The sequence below is a fragment of the Montipora foliosa genome, chromosome 9 (genome assembly GCF_036669935.1).
Source record: "Montipora foliosa isolate CH-2021 chromosome 9, ASM3666993v2, whole genome shotgun sequence".
Lineage (NCBI taxonomy): Eukaryota > Metazoa > Cnidaria > Anthozoa > Scleractinia > Acroporidae > Montipora > Montipora foliosa.
Window position 1 is genome coordinate 2,221,179 of NC_090877.1, and position 18,389 is coordinate 2,239,567.

At 40.0% G+C, this 18,389-nt stretch overlaps 1 protein-coding gene across 2 annotated transcripts in view; it reads left to right on the forward strand.

Annotated features, from left to right (window-relative positions):
• The window catches only part of LOC137969656 (uncharacterized), a 34,518-nt gene that overhangs the window by 248 nt on the left and 15,881 nt on the right, over positions 1–18,389 (forward strand). Inside the window, exons 1-8 of one of the 2 annotated variants that reach the window (XM_068815989.1) lie at positions 1–3; positions 5,211–5,317; positions 8,127–8,475; positions 9,084–9,219; positions 9,726–9,899; positions 12,045–12,197; positions 15,682–15,849; positions 16,412–16,564. The exon at positions 1–3 is cut by the window's left edge and continues 218 nt beyond it. In XM_068815989.1, the coding sequence (XP_068672090.1) occupies positions 5,265–5,317; positions 8,127–8,475; positions 9,084–9,219; positions 9,726–9,899; positions 12,045–12,197; positions 15,682–15,849; positions 16,412–16,564 (1,186 nt within the window). In that variant the 5' untranslated portion in view covers positions 1–3; positions 5,211–5,264. The remainder of the gene's footprint in view (positions 4–5,210; positions 5,318–8,126; positions 8,476–9,083; positions 9,220–9,725; positions 9,900–12,044; positions 12,198–15,681; positions 15,850–16,411; positions 16,565–18,389) is intronic. The other variant, XM_068815988.1, reaches the window with a different exon arrangement.

The window sequence follows — 18,389 nt, forward strand, 5'->3', positions numbered from 1 at the left end:
CAGGTAAGTTGGAAGACATGCGAGTTATTTGCAAGGTATAGTGCCAACTAATTTCAGGTAAAAAGTAGATTCACTGCATATTGAATAGAGGTTACTGAACTAAATCTAAGTTAATTCGAATTTAACATTTATGCTAAAACGTAAAAAGAAAAAAAAGAAATCGAGAACACATTTCTTTTGCTTTGTATGGACCTTTTTAAAGTACGTTTGATAGGTATTCCCCAAGACATTGCTCCATAGTTTAGATAGGGGTAAATATGACTATAATAGTGTAATTGTCTTGAACGAAACTTATAAAAAATTCCTAGATATTTGGCCATGCACATGAGTCCTTTGGCTTTTCCAATTTAAATTAATTGAAATTTTGATGTTCCTTCCCAAGCAGATAAAACAAACCCTGCAACACGAATTCCCTTCTCCTAACTTAAGCCACCTATTGATTTTCAGACTAAAGTTGCATAAAAAATCCTTGTGCTGACTGTTCTTGCGTAACTGGAAGTTTCTCTAGAGGAAACTGGAGAAAACAATCGAAATGTAAAAATGCTTGATATTTAAAAGAGGGTCCCCTAAATATCTCATCACACAGACTGAAATAACCATTCTACAATGCCAGGGTAAACAACAAAGAAAATTTCAGGTTACGATAAACTTTGAATCTCTTGCCACACTGCCAACACAAATGAAACAGACAAAATTATCTCCAAGCTGTTGCCAGCAAAATGTTTTATAGCGGAGCTCCTCACCCAAGGCGCGCGCGCGCTGAGCACCATGGTTAAGACAACAGTAACCCGTTACTGCGAGACATTTTTTGTTTTAACGTCATCGTACGATCGCATGTTCAAACTTTCACGTAAGCCAATACGCGAAATGTCCCTCGGCTGGAACCAGCGTGTTTTGGCAAGAGGTTGCTTGCTAAGCTTTAGCTACTGCATTTGAAACCCCGTTTCAATAAAAAAAGTCAAAAGTTTTGAAGACAGCCAAAAAGCAAGCTAAGTATTTTTTAGTATGTCGTACAACGAGGAACGAAGAGAAAAAGAGAGATAAAAAGAAAACAGAAAGCAGGCGACGAGTAACGATGCTCAACGTGAAATAGAGAGACAGAGAAACACTATAGTTCACAAAATGCAAGCAACGAATTTCTCGTTGTAACTTTCAGTTTTCACGAACACTGTTTGGCGCTCTGGCTCTCTTGGCTGTGGATGCCACAGTCTCGCCAAAAAGTTACCAGCGCTGTCATCTGGTTCACTAGGGAGCTTTAGCAACGACAACGGGAACGGCAACGGCAACGAGAACGTCGTCGTTAAATGTGAATTCCCTGTTATTGTAATCGCTTCACGATTATTTCAAGCATTTTAACGTGACAAAGGTGTGGCAAACCCTCAAGAACGAAGCTAGAGTGAACGGCGCTCAATTTAGGGGAGAAAATGAAAATTTATCCTCAAGTGCTTACGTTCTCCCTGAAACCTCAAATTTGGTCATTACACGTTGTTGGTTTTCTGACGATGGCAAAGAAATCGACCAAAATGAAAAGATGTACGTGCAGAGCGTGCAAAGCTATTGCCTTTGCTCATTAAGGGTGCGTTCGATTGACCCTATTCCGGAATGAGAATACGTGGAGTGATGATTAAAACGGTATGTTTGGCGCGTTTTGAAGCTGCAAGGATGATAAAAATATGTTTAAAATAGCATTTTAGAAAATGTTTGACAATTTTAATGTGAATCTCCGCAAAAACGAAGGATTTCCAACTTGTATTCCATGTATTCCTATTCCGGAATACAGTCAATCGAACGCACCTTAAGATGCAAATTTGTGACGTTCTCGTTGCCGTCGCCGTTGCTGAAGCTCCCTACTATATCCGGCAAAGGGACTTTGTTGGTGCTTTTATTTGTAAATGGTTCTGGACATTGAATTTTCTGGGCTAGATTGCAGAATACCCGCCCCACCAAATGTCCTACTTTAAAAAGCTGCCACCGCGGTCCCGCAGTCGTGTTTAACAATGCTGCTTCCGCGTCCACTAAACATCTTACTTAAAAAACCTGCCATCGCAGTCCCACAGTGGCATGGGACAGAAAATGATATTCATATAAACAACTCTGTTCCTAAACCGGGTATTCTGTAATCGTTAGCTTTCATTTTGATGTTCCGTTAAGTACACTTTTCACGAGATCGTGTGAAGAAAAAAGGGTTCGTTTACTGATTAAGCCTAAGCGCTCGTTTCAATGATTAGGCCTAAGCACTCTCCTAAAATGTTAGCTTTCATTTTGCGTTTCGGTTAACTACACCTTTCATGAGATCGTGTGAAGAAGAAAGCACTCGTTTACTGATTAAGCCTAAGCGCTCGCTTTAGTGATTAGGCCTAAGCATTCTCGTAAAATGTTAGCTTTCATTTTGCGGTTCGGTTATCTGCACTTTTCATGAAATCGTGTGAAGAAGAAAGCACTTATTTACTGATTAGCCTAAGCGCCCGTTCTCAACGACTACGGGACTGCGGACCGCGGTGGAAGTTCATTTTAGTGCTTGCCCTTTAACACCTTTCATTCAAAGACTGCGGGACTGCGGACCGCGGTGGACGTTCATTTTAGTGCTTTCCCTTTAACAGTTTTCATTCAACGAGTACGGGACTGTAGACCGCGGTGGCAGTTCATTTTAGTGCTTGCCCTTTAACACTTTTCATTCAACGACTACGGGACTGCGGACCGCGGTGGCAGTTCATTTTAGTGCTTTCCCTTTAGCAGTTTTCATTCAATGATTACGGGACTGCAGACCGCGGTGGCAGTTCATTTTAGTGCTTGCCCTTTAACACTTTTCATTCATCGACTTCGGGACTGCGGACCGCGGTGGCAGCTTTTTTAAGTAGGACATCACAGTTGGTGGGCCGGGTATTCTGCAATCGCTCCATTTTCTGAGTTCCGGCTAATCCAAACATTCTTCCTGAATCTTGCCTGCTGCAAATCCTAACGTTTATCTTCCGATTGGCCCCCAACGCCGTAGTGTTACCTTTATTAAGGAGTTTAAGCAAAGACGACGGCTATATGCAACGACAACGCCACAAATTTAAAGCAAGGATATTATTGGTTAAAGAATGAAAAATAATGGTGCTGCACATGCAGCACGAATTTCTGTGCATTTCCTTGACGTAGTCAACAAAACAACAACGTGAAATCACAAAATTTTAGGTTTCGACGACAACGTGAGGGTATAACAGTGAACCATCATTTTCTATTTTTTACTTTAAAACTGTTCGTAGCATTCAGTTTTAGGATAGTTCACCTGTATTGTGCAAGGTGATCAACACGCAATAATCGCGAAATCCTTGGGATAGCACTACCTTATATTTTCTAGAGACGTTTTCGTTGACGTTGCCGTTGTCCTTGCTTAAACTCCCTATTTATCCATGTTAATTATTTTTAGTATAATTTTCAGCGTGAATGTAAGAATTTAGTGTTATATTCACCACGCTACCCGGCGAATTTAACATTTCGGAGGCGCGACTGCTAAGCCAATCAATTACACTAACACAATTATTCGAAGTAAATATTGGGGAATATATACCTCGTAGTAGTAGTATCACGTGACCATATCGCGGGCTCAAATTTTAGAGAATCAATGCTGTATACTTGTCTTCAGCTAGTTTACAGGGCCACCACGCAGCCTTCGGAACGACTCACGGGATTGGTTTAGAAAGCAATGGACACAAAGAAAGATACAAAAGAAACAATGGACCCTAAACCTAAAAACAATAGAGCTGCGTCCTAAAGGGATCAAACGAAATTAGCGTACATCTTTGATATCCATGTTATGGTCAATTGACACCTGTCAAAACAAGGTATCCGCTGACTAGTATCACGTGACCATATTGCGGATCCAAGTTTAGAGCTCATTAATGTCAGCTGTCTTGAAACTGACCATTGACCAAGTACTGTTTTTTGATCGGAGCGCAGGCTCAAGCCAAGTTAAGGTCTCTGTAAAGGTAAATTTGGTCGTCTCGCTCAAATTTTTTGTTTTTGCAGATCTTGAATCAGTGGGCTCTGAAGTATATTTACCCGGGAAAAAAAAAATCTGAAAAATTTATTCTGAAACCACTAAAATCGCCTTTCTTTGTTTCGCGCCATAATCTGCACGAAATCATGTAAACACACGTGAAAGGATTGGGTGTCAATTGACAGCCTTCACGCGCGATCTGCTGCTACCTTAGCACGTTCCAGAACGCTGATTGGCTCAGCATAATTGGCTTTCAAGTAGGGGGAGGCATTATTCAGCAGACCGTGAACAGCACGCGAAACTTCAAGCTCGATTTTCTAGGGGTTTATTTTGACGCCAAAATTGCAACTTCTCGGACCTTCTGTCCCGACGGATTTTAAGATATCGCTTCCAAATTTTCAATTTTAATAGATGACTGCACTACACCAAATACCGTGTGAGAAATTTTTCGTTTGTCTTCGGAGACTGATTTTATAGCAGTGATCCTTCTTCTGATCATCATCCCAAAGAAACGCACTCTTATAAGACGCAACAAAGTGCAGTTCTTTTGCAGCAGATTCGGTCGTTCTGAGTTTGGGACCTCAAAACTAAAAGGCAATATTAAATATCATAAAACTAAAACTTTATTCAAATAATTAAATCTATTAACTTCAATATGATATATAGTTTGACGCTATACAAAAAATAGCGGCGCAATAATTTCATTTTTCCGCGGACACCTCATTTTCCTTTACCGAGACCTTAACTTATTGCAAGAATAAATAACCCGGGAGCTCCGCTTTTAGGCTTGGCTAAATCTGTTTTATGTTAGTGGAACGACAACTGGAAACTACTTACGAGTAAGTTAGAAATACTAAAGAAAATTGTCTCTTTAGGGTCTCTTGTATATTCTTTATTCTCTATCACTCCATAATTTTTTGCAATCTGTGACAGTGCCATATGAAACATTTTATTTTATAATAGTAAGAAATAGATGAATGCTAGCTTTCATTGTCCGCATAGTATACAGCTGCATGTTAACTGCGACGCAACATTCCACATTTTCTTTCTTATAGCGTTGTTATGAAATACTTAGGCTAAAAGAGTTTTGAGAAGATACTCTCCCTAGAGCCTTTCTATAGTAGATTTTAAAACGTTATCAGTTTCAAGTAGCTTTTCTACTATTTTTTAAAGAAATTTATATCTTTTTAGACACACGAATCACTAATGATATTATATTGTCATGCAGGTCACGGCCTGAGACATCAGGATCTGATCTATTGATATCCTGTCAGTAACCATCATGGCGCATTTGCTTTCAATAACCTTTATTTGCTGCTTCTTAGCGTCAATAAGGTAATTTTAAAGTTTTTTTATACTTTTATTTTGGATATGTGGGTTTTTTTTTCTGCTGTCTTTGTTCTTGCAACTTTCAAGAGAGCATACGTTGTCTGTAAAATCCGTTCTCCGGTTTAATTAATATGTTTTTACCTAGTCCCCCACCCTCAAAAGGATTGAAAACACCTACATCATCTCTCAAGATCTCAGTGTCCTACGCATCTCAACACATCCTCTCAATGCTTCGTATCATCTTATCGGTATCTGTATTCATACACTTATCCCTTCAATCTCATCATTACAACATAGGAAGGGAACAAAGAACTGTAGCATGCATTTACTGGTATTCGAACTCGGCCCCTCCAGATCTGTAATCGTGCGTCTTCAACACCACACTACAACGACAAGCAAAAAGGTTTCTGCAATTCATCTCAGTGCATATTCAACCCAGGTAAAACGAAGATGATCAAAATTAACCTAGGTAAAAACGGATATAACCTGAGAACGGATTTACTAAAAACACATACGCTTAAGGCCTTGGCAAACAGCTTCAACGGTTTGCTTCAACATCCGGAGTCGATTCTGTTAAACCGCAATGTGTTGAAACACGTTGAATCGAAGTTGAACGAGTTTAAAAGCGTATTATAAACTTTGCTTCAACAACCATTCAAAATTTCTTTTCTTAACTCGAATGTTGAATTAAAGTTGGAGCCGTTTGCCCCTCTCTGTCAACATTTCGAGTTGGGTATGCGACTGCGCACTAATCGGTCTCTTAATAGGGAGCTTACGAAACGAGGACGACGACGGTTACGAGGACGCGTTATTCATATCACTAAGAAACTATTTCATGTCGTTTCGCGTTAAAAATGTGTAGTAACTGTCGAGGAATTAAACTGGTATGAATGGGTTGGAAGCGTAGAGAGAGAACTGAAAATTCATCGTCATGTGCTAACGTCCTCCACAGAACCTTGAATTTGATCATTTCACGTCGTCATTTAGGAGATGACGGCAAAGAAATGTACCAAAATGTAAAACGCACGTGCAGAGCGTGCAGAGCCATTGTTTTTGCTCACTAAACCTATTGTTTTGTAGCGTCGTCGTTGCCGTCGGCGTCGTCGTTTCGTAAGCTCCCTAATGACGTATCATGGTCCCGTATTCATAGTAACAAGTCCGTATCCACAGTAACAGCTGAGGCTGCAGCCTGGGACTGAATATCAGGCCTCTAATAAAGCTTTGTTGAATCAAATGTTGATGATGTGTTGAAACCGTACTTTGCTTACCCCAGCAGTCAACGTCGTTCAACAAAATCGAACGGTTGTCGAAGCCGTTTTCCCCGGTCTCTAGCTTAGTTTATAGCAAGGAAATTGAAACTTTTCCCTACTCATTTTATCGTTGTGTGATTTCGCTTAAAATTTTTGGGCGTATCATGGATTCCAAAGTGAAGGTGGAAACGCATAAATAATCAATTGTTTGCTCTCTAAATCCGCGTCAGTTGTTTAGACAAAATTAATATTTTGACAGGTTTGACCTTTTCTAAAAAAATATTAATGTTTAAAAAACTCCAATAAGATTTCGACAAAAACAATGTTTTTCAGTGTCAAATGAAAGAAGGCCACTGAAAACTATAAGGCAAGTGGTGTTAAGATAACATTTGATTGAAATATATAAACAGCCCTATTGAACACTGCAGGTGAGGGGTTTCTCAGTGAGAATCAAACGAACAAGGAACTAAACAAGTCCAGGTTAGAGTTTTAATTAATCTGAGCGAGAGGCCGGCCAATTGACCAAAAGCACAGTTGAGGAATGAAGGAATCAGTAGCAGCCCAAAACACGATCAGCAGGCTGTCAGAGACTGACTTGAATCCCGAGGCCTTCTGAAAATTCCAACTACCTAATAACGCATCCAAATTAATTACTGCCAGGCAAAATAGTTTATTCCTTTGCAATAATAGCGGAGCTCTCCTCGCACCTTCGGTCGGAGCACCATGTTTAAAAAAATATGGTTACTCCTGAATGCGAGAAATTTTGGTTGGTTATAACGTCATCGTACGAAATACGTTCAACTTTTCATGCAAGGCCAATACTCGAAATATCGCACTGCTCGGAACCTGCCTTTTTTGGTGGGAAGTTGCATGGCCAGCATGCTGCATTTGACAGTTGCCTTTAATTAAAGAAGCAAAAACTTTGAAGACAACCAAAAAACAAGCTAAATATATTTTTTTAATAGTCGTACAACGGGGAAAGAAGAGAAATTGAGAGATAAAGAACAGAGAGCAGGCGACGAGTAAGTGATGCTCCAGGCAAAAGAGAGCCGTGACCGAGATCAGTGACAAACAACGAGAGAGAGAGAGAGAGAGAGAGACAGAGAGAGAGAGAGAGAGAGAGAGAGAGAGAGAGAGAGAGAGAGCAATTGAAGAAAGAAAGAGACCGATTAAAGAGACGTAATTATAGTGAAGAGCATCGGAAGAACCTGAAAGAGCAAGCAAGAGCTCAGGAAAATAGACTAATTTGTAGAATAACAGGGGCATAGCCAGGATTTTTCAAAGGGGGGGGGGGGGGAGGGGTCACACTGTGTCAAACAGAGGGTACTCACCAGATTGTGGCCTTTTCGCCACTGTAGTTTAGTTGCTTAAAAAAAGGCTTACAAAGGACGGGGGAGGGGCGTCACGGGCACCCTAGGACCTCCCCCTAGTTACGCCCTTGAATAAGGTCAGACTGGTCGTATGGCAAGCCGAATCGTTATAAATATATCTGAAAAAAAAACATAAATAACTAATAATTGAGGAGTTCCGCTTTTTAATATTAACAATTTGATCTTTTTATCAAGGTCTGTAACTTCCCAGTGTGAGGTGTCCCTACCCCAAGAGACCAGTGAAATATGTAAAGCGACGAGAGACATTGAGCTGGCTACAAAAAAGGTCACCTTTACCTACAAATTCAACCCTTCCTTGCATGGCTTCGCATTATTGAATATGACCCCCGGTGAACTGGCTGCTGTGTTAACTCAAGATCCTTTCAGCAGATACTACTTCACAACTTACGCTCAGACACTTTTAGCAAGCAATGCATCTCTTCATCTTTATTTGAATATCCACGACGGAAGAGAGATCACAGACATTTCAGAATATCTCCCGCTATCAGCATTCTTTCAGTCAGCTTTGGAGCCAGTAATTGGAGTAAGTAGACTGAGTCATTCCATATTGGAAGGGATGTGCTGTGAATAGTTTTAATTGAGATTTTACAGTAGAGCGATGGCTACGAAAGGTAAAGCTGCCGTTACAATTGCGTGCACAGAAATAGACTATAATTTATTCTTTTTTTTTTTACCGTCCACCTCAGGTTTGTCATTTCAATTACTACTTCAAGTTATCGACGTTAAATAAGGTTACTTTACTTAAAAAAAAATGTTGATCGCTTCACTGAGTAAGAAAACGAATAGCCTACCTCTTAACACTTTCGGGATATCTGAAATTTTTAGAAATATATGCAAACCCAGAGTGGCGCCGATAAAACGTGGAAGAATGCACAACACCAGCATACAAACAAAAATAGTCGGACGTTAATCCGAAGAAAGTGATCCAAAACCTTTCCGACCATCGTCCGAATCTTATCGGTGCTGGGCGTGAGCCTACTCACTCACTCACAAAAATCTAGCCGGTATCTACCACCAACGACAGCAACGAGAGAAGAATGGTTTCGTAACCATTGAGTAATTAAAATCAGTCAGAAAATGGGCCCTGCCTGAAATTTCTGTAAATGAAGCCGTCTGTCTTTTCCTGTTTAGAGATACACCGCACTTCCTTCCAGATATGAGACTTTCATTCGTAACAAATCTATATGGATAAGCGACAAGCACTTCACTCAGCAGCGTCTGGCGGGAACCAACCCGATGTCTATCCGCCAGGTGACTATCCAAAAAGGTTGGTGCTTAAATCGTTGCCAGAAAAAAGTGGAACTTGGTCACTTTGACTGACAAAACTTGAGTATCATGCCCAACTGGAAAGTGACGACCTATGTATAAAGACTTACAAGTAACGTCCATTTCTTCTAAAGTATAACTTTGACAAGCAAACGTAGGTCATGTTGAAATAACCCTTTGGGAACTCATTTCTACTCTCATTAGGAAAATGGCAGGAGACCCTGAGAGTGTAAACAAGCATCCCTATCGGTTGAGAGCATTTTTTATCAGGACTGAAATCTAACAGGAAGGTCATCACTCAAGAAGATTCTGATGCACGCTCATGCTTACTGAAACCGCTTGCGTAGATTCGCTTTGCGAGCTATTAAATGCACAGTTACTGTCCCTGTAGAAAATGTAGCGACACATTGATGGAATCAATGGTGATTTCCCGCACGGGTCTGTTCAGTTTGTCTTAGTTCTTTGTATATACAAGTTTTGCACAAACAATTATTGTTCCCTCCACAGAAACTGAAAATAATCATTGCAGTGTTAAGACAACAAAAGGTGAATGCTGCCGTTTTCCATTCACGTACCATGGAGAGGTTTACTTGGGTTGCACTACTGATGGCCATGACAAGCTTTGGTGTTCAACAACGGGCAATTATGATAAACATGGCCTTTGGGGAGACTGCTCAGCCAGTAAGTTGAGACTTAGGCCTGACTAATATCACTCAATCAGCTTGCTTCATTTCTTGTCCAGCGACGGCAAATATTTTAACAACATTTAACCAGGTATTGTCCCCCAAGTGATCCAGCGGAATTGGGCACAATATTTTTTTGTCTCTCAAATCAAGATTGCGGACAGCATACATTTCTCGAAAAAAATCAATGCAAAACTCCTGAATGGAACGCTGACACAGAAATACGTGCGTTTTGTTGAAATTCACGTGCGTAAATAACCTAAATAAAATTTACGCGGCAGTGGAAATCCAAAAAGTTGAACCGCTCTCAACTATTACGTTAAACGAAAGCAGGTCATGCAATATCTTGTATTTTATTTACGCACGTAAAGCCATTCAAATTCAGGGGCCTAAACATCGTAAAATTTACGTGACAGTGGAATCCACCTTAAGGTAATTCTTTTAAAATTGACCTACTATCCAGATTCCTGTTAAACTTAGCACAATTGATATTAGCGCACAGGACATAAAAAAAAAAATGCAATAAAAAGATAGGGTTACCGTGCTTTTTTTTACCAAGTTACTTGATCAACCGGAAAAATTGTAGTTATATAGCAAAAGCTACTGAATATTACTGAAAACTTGAGCCTACATGTTTTTCCGGTCCAAAATCTTTCAGTATTGCTCGATCTTGCAAGAAAAAGTAAGCAAATTGGACCGCTTCATCATCACCTCACACTTAGTGTCTGGCTCTTAATGCAGTTTTCACGTCATTTATATATAAATACAACAACTTCTACTATCCAACTTTTTTTCGCCACAAAGTATGTTTTCCGTGTACCTATTGCAAGTACATAACACCATTAAAAGAAGGGGGTCACCGCGCTCGTTCAGGAGAAAAAAGCCATTCGTTGACAGATTACGCTTGGCGTCAGTGAAAATCTGCCATTTTATCAATGTGCACGAGCTTATGCGCGCAAGAAATTATGCGCAGTGGATTTGCGCAATGCAAAGCCAGGGAATCACCTTAAGTACGGCCCTCGTGCTTAGACAACAAGACATATATATGTAAATCACTTTTTTTTGATTGGCCGCACGGATCTGTTCAGTTTACCTCAAATATTTGTACGTATAGAAGAAGTTTAAAGTCGTTTCTGGCCTGTCGGCAATACAACTTCCACCCTATATATTAAATAAAAGGCGACATTACACTAGACAATTCGACCCTAAGAAACTCGTTCAAGTTAGTATCAAAGCAAGCAAATACCAACACAGTTTTATTTCACGTACAATAAAAGAATTGAACTCTTTACCAAACAGAGTCATTGAATACCAGTCAGTGGAAGCCTTCAAAACGGCTGTCAAGTGCCATGTTTCAAAAAAACTTGAAAACGCTCACCCCGGAACTTTTTATCATTTTATTTAGCACTTGCACCTGTCTCATGATCATATTTTAACACTAACACATGCACATTTGCACATGTGCGGTGATCGGTTATGCCTTTTGCAGGTCACACAATTAGAATTGGAATAAGAATTACGTTTTTGTTACATTTGCCGTAACAAAGCTTTGAAACTTTATTTGATAAGTTAGAAAATGCCAATTATTACGTACTTAGAACTCTCTTCAATCTACCTAAGCCTATTAGTTACGAGCAGATCTTGTTGCAGTATAATTTAGATGCCATTAAACATAGGCGCCTGGTCCAAGCTCTGACACTTGTGTACAAAGGCTATCCCTATTATATAAGTAATATGTTTAGAATCAAAAACTGTGCTTACAATCTTCGCGGCAATGGTAGCAGACTCGATCAGCCGGCCCCCAATACTAGTTTTAAACACAGATCTTTTTCGAATATTGCGTGCCGCCTCTGGAACAATATACCTTTCCATGTTAGGGAGGCCCCAAACCATAAGAATTTTGTGGCCAAACTGAAGAAACTTAAGTTGAGCCAGGAGGAGTGTCGTTGTGATTCCTGCTCTAATTAGATGCTATTTTAAATTTATAGTGTGGATAGGTAATTTTATTATAGATTCTTAGTTTAGTATTTTCTTAATTTATATACTATTGTAGATACACGTACATTTTTGTAACGAGTCCTTTTTTAGCCTCATCAATGTCACGTGTTTAAATAAAGTTTTTAAGTTTTTTTTTTCACCGCAGAACCTGAAGTTTGCAGTGTTAGGACAACAAATGGTAAATGCTGCCGTTTTCCATTCAACACCTATGGAAAGGTTTACAAGAGTTGCACTATTGATCGCCATCACAGGCCTTGGTGTACAACGGTGGATGGCCAATGGGGAAACTGCTTAACCAGTAAGTTGAGATAAATACATATATTTTGAATTTAGGTAAGTTGATTTTAAGCTTTGAAGACGATGTAGAAAACTTTGAAGCTTTGAAGACAAGATCCCTAGTAGTCCATATTAAATCCCTTCGCAAGTCAAACTTCGCGGCTTAAGATTGGTCTTGCAAGAGTGCCTTTCCCGGGCGTAAGAGTAGGAAGGCGCTGACTATAATATGAACGCCAACCCCGAGGCAGGTCCTTACCCATGCAAACAACAATACACTGAACCCGACAACAGTGGTAGCCATTTTGTAAATAAACACCTTAACCTTTAGGCGGCTGATTGTTCCCAAATATGAAGCAAAAAATTGTGCCGGTCAGCAATTATATCTGAAGATTTTCCTCAGTTTAGTGTAACTTCAAGTCAACTTTCTGAATTCCCATGAAAATGAAAACAGGGATGTAAGCGATGAGAATTCTCACAGGATAGAAAAGAGTTTAAAGGTTACCAGACCTCAGCGACCAACAGAGAAAGGTAGTCACTAAAACATGGAACGACCTAAAACGACCTAGCTACAACCACCTAAAACCATCTACAACCACTCACAAAGAATCGAATACCATCTTAAACAAGCCATAATTGTATAAAATAAGAAAGACGACAATATCTGGTTACCATTTAGCCAAATAAATCCGGATGGCATGATCGTGGCATAAAGGTAAGCGATTTTCCGAATTTGTTAAAAACCAACCGGATGAGAATTGCGCTTTACCCTGCATTCCATCCTGTAAACCGCGCTAAAATCGTGAGAAAGGGCCTGGAAACGAAACAATCCTCACGAATTTCCCGAATTCCGGGAAATGCCGGCACTCTATTTCCCGGAAATTGGGAAATTCGTGAGGATCGTTCCGTTTCCAGGCCCTTTTTCACGATTTTAGCGCCCTTTACAGGATGGAATGCAGGGTAAAGCGCTATTCACATCCGTTTGACTTTTAACAAATTCGGAAAATCGCTTACCTTTATGCCACGATCATGCCTTCCGGATTTTTTTGGCTAAATGGTAACCACATATTGTCGTCTTGCTTATTTTTTACAATTATGGCTTGCTTAAGATGGTATTCGGTTCTTTGTGAGTGGTTGTGGATTTTTTTGAGGTGGTTGTAGGTGGTTGTAGATGGTTGTAAATTTCTTTGAAGTGGTTGTAGGTGGTTGTAGATGGTTGTAGGTGGTTGTAGGTGGTTTTAGGTCGTTCCATGTTTTAGTGACTACGAACACAGAAACCAAATTTTGATTGATATGATGCAGGGGGAAGCGAGAGTGACGAAAAGTTCAACTAACTCAGTTGTGAAAGGTTTTAAAAGTACAAAGGTATACAGATAGACATATCATAGACCATCCGGCCACCGAAAATAAGAGGAAACGCTTGGAATTTAAAAAAATACTTTTATATCATTAGAAGAATCACTCCTTACTACAAACCAAATCTACAGCTCGGTACGAGCTATTACAAGATTTGAATTTTCCATGTCAACATTAATATTTAAAGGTAAAATATATGTTGAACATAAGAACTCGGCGATTGCAAAACATTTCTTGGAAGCCCATGTGGACACAAGCCTCCTTAAAGAAAGCCAGTTTCGCAAAACTTCGTTCCCTGGGCTTTCCTCCGCGGGCTTACCTGCGTGGTCTACGATGCATGACGTGTGCGTGACATGAGCGAAAAGATGCGCAGTAGCAATGGGCGCGAACGTCCTTAACACTAAAGACTGCAATGCCGTGTAACGTTCTATACATTACGTTGGATCAACACAAACAGAAATGATCGTAAACACGTCACTGTTCAGACAGATCAAACAACGTTCACGAAGAGGGTGGCCGCTGAATATCGGGCCGTCATATGCAGGTTCAACTGTATTTTATCGCAGTTTTTTATCTTTGAATGTTTTAAAAAATCGCTTCTTTTTCGAACAATAACATGGCACTCGTTAAGAAAATTAACGCAGAGGTTGTAATAAGACAGAAATCTATCGAAAATTGTTTCAACATGTCAAAAAATGAGGCTAAATAACAAATTTTTATCCCAGAATAGTGTGCTTTGATATTTGCACCGTTATACTTGAACTGGAAGACATGAATCATCAATAAGTGATCGAATGAAGATTTTCATGCTCCGTGGCATGTTCAGAGGCCATAATATTTAATCGTTCTCACTACAAATGAACGCAGTGAATATGCGTCCATAAAGTACAAAGGAGTGGTTAGCTTCAACTTTCTCAAACATTTAATTTTTCTTAGTTGAGAACCTTCACACACAAACAGTCCAAGATTTTATTTTTTATTTTATTTTTATTTTTTATTTATTTCTAACAATAAACACTAGCTACACATTAAATCAAAACAGGATAGAAAGAAAAAACATGAGCAAAAAAAAAAAAAATGAAAGGAAAGAAAAATAACTTAAATGCACGAAATCACGAAATAAATAGAAAAGCAAACAAACGGCTAATAGCGCGGGGAGGGGAGGGCGAAAAGATTTCTGATCATATTTTAATACAATTAAAAAGTAACAGTCTATAAGATTTGTAAGGAGCACAGCATGACGTTACGAGTATTTTTTGGTGTTAATTTACAAATTTTCAACTTTGTATTCATAATTGATTCTAGTAATAAATTCGGTTAGTGCAAGTGAACTGTTGTTTAGTTTACTTACATACACATAGAATGTCATGAAAAGGAGGGTGTAATTGAATTTTCTCACTGGCCTCATGTATGTTGGGTGCTTAAAGGTGGCGAAAAGCATTTCTTTTGTATCTGGTTGAAAGTTGGAACCGTGCTGAGTGTTAAACCAATTAATGACTTTGCATGCGAAGGTTTTGGTAAATTCGCAGTCGATAAAGGTGTGATTTATGGAGTCTGGCTTACCACAGTAGATGCAGTCACTGTCTGTACTGTATGGTTGTCCAATATCAAAGATGTATGCTGTAAAGTGGCATGATACTGGTCACATTGGCATACATGGAGGGTTGGACGGACGTACGTACGTACGTACGGACGTTCGATGACGTCATGGCTATAAAACCAAGATTTCTCGCATCGATGGGTTACCATATTTTCTTAACAATAGTGCTCGGCAACTTGTTAAATAATGGACAGGTATAAAACACAGGCCCCAGGTCATTGTTTTACCAATACAGAAACAATCCTAACCGTATACCAATGCTAACATTATGCCTAAAAACTCTTGTTTAGGTCTAACTAGGCCTAAGGTTAGCTGTAATAAATGTTTAGGATATTTTATGTATTGGTAAAACAGTGACCTCTAACCTGTGTTTTGTACCTGCGGTTAAATAATCTAGAAGCTGAGTCTTGAAATGTCCCGCACTTGAACTCTTTCAACAACACTCGAGAAGTGACCACGGCTCGTGCCTCTCTAAGCACTTCTTTCTTTTTGTTCTTTAATATAAGCTTTGTTTTTTTCATTTTTCCCTAACAAATTACTGTTCGTATCACAGAAGTTGCAGATTGCAGTGTTAAGACAACAGTAGGTAAATGCTGCCATTTTCCATTCACCTACCGAGGAAGGGTTTACCATACCTGCATTTCTAATGACCATCCGAGGCCTTGGTGTTCCACAACGATCAGTTATGATAGGCATCAGCAATGGGGAAACTGCATACTCAGTACGTTAAGATCAATCACGATATATTTTGAATTAAGTAAGTTGATTTTTGAGGTTGAAGGTGAGGAAGCAAATACCAAAGGGAAATTGTAAGCCATATTAATTCTCTCTGTGAGTCAAACTTCGCTTTCTGCCAAGGCGGAAAACTTGAACGCGGCTTTCTCGAAAATGCAGGATGACGCTGACAATAAAATGAACCAATCACACACAAACCAACCCGTCTCCAGGTCCTTACCATGTAAAAAAACCACAGGACCAGGCAGTATGCAGTGGAAGCCATATACACATATTTCCGTATTAACCTCATCAGCACGGCACAGCTTTTGTTCTTAGCGCGCCCCTATGAGCTTGCAGGATTTTTCCTTTCAATCATGAAACGACCTGCCTTTTTTTTCAGGAACACTTTCATGGAATCGAATGAAAAGGGAACTAAAAAAAAGACTAACGAGAAAGTAAATCCATGTTTGTGATTGACTGCGCATATTTGTGCAGTTGATTTGAGGTATTTGCATATATTAGGCTTTCTCATATTTTGCACTAACAAATTACTGTTCCCGCCACAGAACCTGAAGATTGCAAAGTTAAGACAACAGAAGATAAATGTTGCCGTTTTCCATTCAACTACAATGGAAAGGTTTACGAGAGTTGCACTAGTGCTGGCCATCACAGTCCCTGGTGTACAACAGTGGATGGCCAATGGGGAAATTGCTTTCTCAGTAAGTTGAGATTAATACTGTAAAGGGGCATTTCGTGAAATACATATGGTGTAAGATCTTTTGCATAGAAGACACGTGTTACACTTCAATATTCTGTATTATCGTTTGTATGTTCTCCAAAACATGAAACGGTGTAACCTATTTCTGTGTGACGTTGATTACACTGGCGGAAGCGGTGGGATTTAAAGTCCGAAGGCGGTCTAACAGCAGGAACCGCGTCAAAATGAGAACAAGTGGACACTACAGGTGAAGAGCTCTTCACAGGTGAAGAGCTCTTGAATTCAGCAGCTCGTGAATACTGATACGGAATTCAGGAGGACTGTAAGAGCCCTGCGTGTTTATTCAAAGGGTCAAAATTTCAAAACCTTGATTTCTCAGTTCCTTCAGTATGCAGATCTTGCACATATCAAGCTTTCAGATAGTCGTGCTTAGTTGCTCATACGGAAATTTTAATCAGGTACTGCAAGCCGGTGCACCTCGTGTTTGTCAAATTTTTCCGTATGATGACATACAATTGAAACCTGGAACTGAATAAATGATAGAAGCCAAACTGGAGATTGGGTATGATCATACTACGGGTAGTCCTGTAATTTTAGAGGAGTCAAAGGAACTATAAGGCAAAGCGGAAATCAGCATAGCTCATTCCTTAGTGAACCCCAGGGAAAGACCGACCCTAGCTCGAGTTGCTAAATCCTCAGACAGGCCAGTGACAGCGGGAAAATCTTCCTGGAGCTGAGTATTATCTTGTTAGTAGAGTAGATGGCCATGTTATTTCAATGGAACCAGATCCAGACTTCACAAGTGCATCTCGTCCATCTTGCTCATTCATTAGACTTCTGCCAGAAAGGAGCAGCCAAAGAAGAATGAAGGATAGAGACCCGGGTTGCAAAGTAACCTATGAGGGCTTTCACAAGACCAAAGGGGGCACTTTTTGTCGCAGTGATAACGTTAATTTAAAGAGAAAAGGAGGAAATCTTTGCAAAGGACATTACTTACTAAGGAAAGTAGGGCTTCTGAGAACATGCAATTGACGAAGGTGCAATGAAACAGCTGCCTCGTCAGGTACCACAGCATCAGCGAGAACTTATTGAACTTATTGAACCGTCACAAAGTTTTGGAGCAGTCCAGTGGTACATGCAAGGAAACAGGATGGGACATATCGTATGTACCTTTCAGCTACCGTAAGCTGAACCAGTTCACAATGAAGGATGCCATACCACTGCCTCGGACAGAAGATGTGTTAGAGGCTTTAGGTGGAGCTCAGTGGTTACTAGCCTACTATAGTCTTGGCTTTAACTTGTGAAAGGGTTCTGGTGGGGAACTGTGTGAGTGTGTCGGTCTGGTGTGCCAGACAGCTTACACCACGGAAGAAACTTTAAGTCCCTGGTGTCTGAAGAGATGTGCCATTTGCTAGAAATCAACAAAACGCGATTAATTTTATACCATCCAGAGTGCAATGGGCAGATTGAGAATCTGCAAAAGACCCTAAAGAGTATTCTGAAGGCCAGAGTTGAGAATGATCCCCAGGGTTGAGATGAGCAGTTGCATTAATATATGATGGCTTTTACAAGGAGTGTCTACTCGTCCACGGGACACACACACCTGTTGAGTTCATGTTTGGAAGAGAGATGAAGATACCTCTGGATTTATGCATAGAGCCGAAGACAATGAAATGAATTACAAGAATTTGGTAGCTGATCCTCAGAATAGTGAATGCATAACATAATAAGGCAAAATCTGAAGGTAGCTCATCGTCGTATAGCCTCCCACGCAGACGTTCCTCCTCCACGAATGTCTGCTTAAAGGAAAAACCACTTCCGTTCAC